We start from the raw sequence: 4,150 nt of genomic DNA, 5'->3' as shown, positions 1-4,150 counted from the left end.
TGCTGGGAGCCTCCCAAAGGGCCCTCAGCCACTCCTCAGCCCTGGGCAGCAGCAGCATCACCTTTGCAGGGCCCAGCAGGGCTCTCCTGAGCTGCCCTTGCCCAGCTGCACACAGAGCCTGCCCCAGCCAGGGCCCTGCACACAGGCAGGTTTCTGTAGGGCCCCAGCCAGGGCACACAGGCTGGGATGGGCTCTGTGAGCGCTGGCAGGGACAAGGCTCCTCTCAGGAGGGAATGTGCAGGCCCAGGGAGATGCTCAGGGAAGGAGAGGGGGCTGAAGAGAGCAGTGCTGGGAGCAGGATGAGGGCACTGTTGGTGTGTGGGAGGTGCTGGGCACAGCTGGGCACGGGAACACTGTCCTGAGTGCCCGGCTGTCTCTGCCCTGCCCTCTCAGGCACAGCACCACAACATCTTCTCTTGGTTCTGCCCTGCCCTGATATTGTCACTGTTATCTGCTGTTCTCAGGGAGGCTCTGGCATTTGCAGCAGCTGAGTCAGGCTCTGCCCTTGACATTCCTGCCAGGCAGGGCTGTCCATGGGAATGGGGTGTCCAAGCTTCCCTGGCACCTGTGGGGCTGTGGGCAAAGCAGTCCATGGGAAAGGGGAATGAGCTGAGCCCCCTCCCTGAGATCCCATCATGGGCACAGCCAGGGACCTCCTTGCTGTGCCCTTCCAAGGTCTGAGCTGCCCTCCTGGGTGCAAATCTGTGCCAGAGCCTCTGGGAGTTCCCTGAATGTCCCACGGGGAAGGGCAGAGCTGCCACAGCTGAGGAAATGCTGTTGGGTTTGCCAAGGGAGCCGTGAGTGTCCTTGGCACAAGGGGGTGCTGACACCTTGCCCAGAGACTTTAGAGAGGGTGACACATTCAGGGATCCTCTGATCTGGGCAGGGTCTGGTTTATCCCAAGCTGACCCAGGAGTGTGATTGTGCTCTGATTGCAGCCAAAGGTGCAAAGCCAGAGCAGTTGGGAACAAGCCCATCCAGCCCTTCACCTTCCCTGAGCCACAGGGAATCCTTTGGCTCTCCCACCTCTCAGTGGTAAACTCTAAGTGCAGCAGAAATGCTGGGGATTTCTGACCTCAGAGAGCCAGGAATGATGTGTGTGTAGGAAAAAAATTCCTATAATAAATTCCTGCCATCCTTTAAAAGTGGGAGTGCAGATGCTACCACGCCTTTCTGTATTAGGAGTGATTCCACTGACAAATCCTGAATATCCAGCCTTGTCCCTCTGCCCCATGGCCACAAACACAGCACAGTAGGGCAGGGATGGCTCCTCGAGAGCCCCCATGCACAGGCCTGGCTGCTCCTGGCACACTCAGCCAGCACAACTGGAGCTCAGGCAGGGACCTGGGTGAAGGTTTTCCCAGAGAAGCAACAAGACTGTGTGAGTCCCAGCAGGACAGTCTGCAGGGAATGGATCAGGTTTGGCTCAAAGCAGCCTCTCCTGACTTGTCATTGTCCTTTCTCCATGAACAGGTCCCCATGTGCAGCCCCAGCAAATGTCCAACAGCAGCTCCATCAGCCACTTCCTCCTGCTGGCATTGGCAGACACGCGGCAGCTGCAGCTCCTGCACTTCTGCCTCTTGCTGGGCATCTCCCTGGCTGCCCTCCTGGGCAACGGCCTCATCATCAGCACTGTAGCCTGCGGCCACCACCTGCACACGCCCATGTTGTTCTTCCTGCTCAACCTGGCCCTCGCTGACCTGGGCTCCATCTGCACCACTGTCCCCAAAGCCATGCACAATTCCCTCTGGGACACCAGGAACATCTCCCACACAGGATGTGCTGCACAAGTCTTTCTGATTTTCTTTTTTTTTGCAACAGAGCTTTTCCTGCTGACCATCATGAGCTATGACCGCTACGTGTCCTTCTGCAAACCCCTGCACTATGGGACCCTCCTGGGCAGCAGAGCTTGTGCCCACATGGCAGCAGCTGCCTGGGCCAGTGCCTTTCTCAATGCTCTCATGCACACGGCCAATACATTTTCCCTGCCCCTGTGCCATGGCAATGACCTGGGCCAGTTCTTCTGTGAGGTGCCCCAGATCCTCAAGCTCTCCTGCTCACACTTCCACCTCAGGGAACATGGGCTCATTGTGATTAGTCTTTTGTTTACATTTGGTTGTTTTGTGTTCATTGTTTTCTCCTATGTGCAGATCTTCAGGGCTGTGCTGAGGATCCCCTCTGAGCAGGGACGGCACAAAACCTTTTCCACCTGCCTCCCTCACCTGGCTGTGGTCTCCCTTTTTCTCAGCACTGGCTTTTTTGTCTACCTGAAGCCTCCCGCCATCTCCTCCCCATCCCTGGATCTGGCCCTGTCAGTTCTGTACTCGGTGGTGCCTCCAGCCCTGAACCCCCTCATCTACAGCCTGAGGAACCAGGAGCTCAAGGCTGCAGTGAGGAGACTTATGACAAGATAGTTTCAGGAACATTAAACTGCTAGCCATTTTCTGCAAATCACATGGAATAAAAAAAAAATGTTTGATACTTCTTGTTCGTTTCTTTTCTGAGGTAATTTTTCGTACTTTTACTTTTATAATATAGTCAAAAAAGAAATGTAATTCTCTCCACCTTCCCTGTGGCTAGAGATTGTGTCAATGAGGGGCTGAGCTCTCGGTGGCTTTAAAAGAACTAAAGGATCGCCCAGCAGAGTTTCCTGTAGAGATGCCCTTTTGTTGCCTTCTCAGGAGCTGCAGCAGCAATGTCTGTGTGAAGAGCTGGGGGCAGATCAGTGCTGGCCCAGCAGCTGTGCCCAGCAGCAGCAGCAGCACTTGGTGTTGCCAGTGCTGCTGCTGTGGCCCTGCCCCGCTGCCCTGGTGGCCCTGGTGTTGCTGTAGGGCCTGAGTGCTCTCGGGGCCGGGCACAGTCCTGGGGGTGGCAGTGCCGGGGCTGCAGCAGGGACAGGCCATGGGCACTGCTGGGGCAGCGCTGACGCCTCAGCCCAGGGCCTGGGGGCTCCAGGCTCCTTGCCCAGGCTCTCTCAAGAACACGCCCAGGCCAATGCTCAGCACAGAAAAGCCCCGTGGGCAAACCCAGGCTGGCTGTGGGCAGGCTGGGGGCAAACAGCATGGCTGGGGCTCTGCAAGGGCCCTGGGGCAGACGGGAAGGAGCAGCAAAGCAGGGGCTGATCCATCCCCAGTGCGCTGCACAGCCCAGGGCAGCGTCCCAGAGCGTCCTCATGGAGCTGCCAACAACATCCCCCCTCTGCAGCCCTGGCGTCTCCCCCAGCTCACACAGGTGCCCCATCCTTGCAGGCACAGACACAGCAGCACTGGCTCAGCAGCCCCTGTTTGCATTGCACACAGCAGGGGGAGCACCCCATGCTGTTGGTGTGGGGACATGAGCCTGAGGGAGCACAAATGCCATCAGCCCCTGGGGCCAGCAAGGGCTGGGGGACACCAGGGAAACCACTCAGCTTTGTCCTGGCCTCTGCAGTCAACCAGAAAGTTTGTTCCCATCAGCTGGGAATTTCCTGTCCCACTGCAGATGCTGTCGCTCAGAGCCAGGGCTGCCTTGCAGCCACCCCCAAACTGCCCTGAGCATTTCCTCTGCTTCACCTTTGCTTTCTTTACTCTTCCCAAAAGAAATTTCTTCCTATTGCCCACCCCTGTTCCGTCCCCTCCAAACAGCCCATCCCTGTTTGCCCTTTCCTCTCTGGCCCCACTCCCCATTGCAGTTCCTGACTTGGCACCATGGGAACGTCTCTTGTGGAGCAGGATCATCCTACAATCTGCAGGAATTGTCTGCAGGCTCCTGCAGTGCCTGGTGCTGCTCCCTTGCCAGAGGCACCCCAGGCCAGGGGGGCACATCTGGGCTGCTGTGTCTGGCTCTGGGGCTCCCTGTTCTGGGCAGTGAGGAGGAGCTGCAGAGGCTCTGCAGGACTGACAGGATGGGCTTTGGGGCTGGCAGGATGTCCTGGGGTGACGTTATGATGCTTGTATATCCCCATTCATCTGTTCTGTGCCTTTAAGACCGTGTCTGAAGAGTGGAAGTTTTGTTTGGGTTTCTCTTATCTGGGACACAGAGACAAGCGGTACATAAGGCTGTTTTCTCACTTCCAGCTTCAGCTTGCTGCTTTTGCTTGCTCTCTTTTTCTGCTCTTGCTTCTGCTCTGCTTTCTGCCTCTGCTTATTAGCTAGTTCTAGCTAAACAGTCC

The 4,150-nt window shown here is 57.0% G+C and overlaps 1 protein-coding gene across 1 annotated transcript; it reads left to right on the top strand.

Moving 5' to 3' along the window:
• Positions 1–1,496: 1,496 nt before the first annotated feature.
• Positions 1,497–2,414, top strand: LOC141730039 (olfactory receptor 14C36-like). The gene has a single exon (XM_074546676.1). The coding sequence runs from the start codon at positions 1,497–1,499 to the stop codon at positions 2,412–2,414; it is 918 nt and encodes a 305-aa protein (XP_074402777.1).
• The last annotated feature ends 1,736 nt before the right edge of the window (positions 2,415–4,150 follow it).

Source organism: Zonotrichia albicollis, chromosome 9 (genome assembly GCF_047830755.1).
Source record: "Zonotrichia albicollis isolate bZonAlb1 chromosome 9, bZonAlb1.hap1, whole genome shotgun sequence".
Classification (NCBI taxonomy): Eukaryota; Metazoa; Chordata; class Aves; order Passeriformes; family Passerellidae; genus Zonotrichia; species Zonotrichia albicollis.
The sequence above is the reverse complement of the archived record's forward strand: the minus strand, read 5'-3'. Positions and strand labels throughout refer to the sequence as shown.

Coding starts and splice junctions, on each gene's coding strand:
- LOC141730039 (XM_074546676.1), top strand. CDS start 1,497: ATGTCCAACAGCAGCTCCATCAGCCACTTCCTCCTGCTGGCATTGGCA.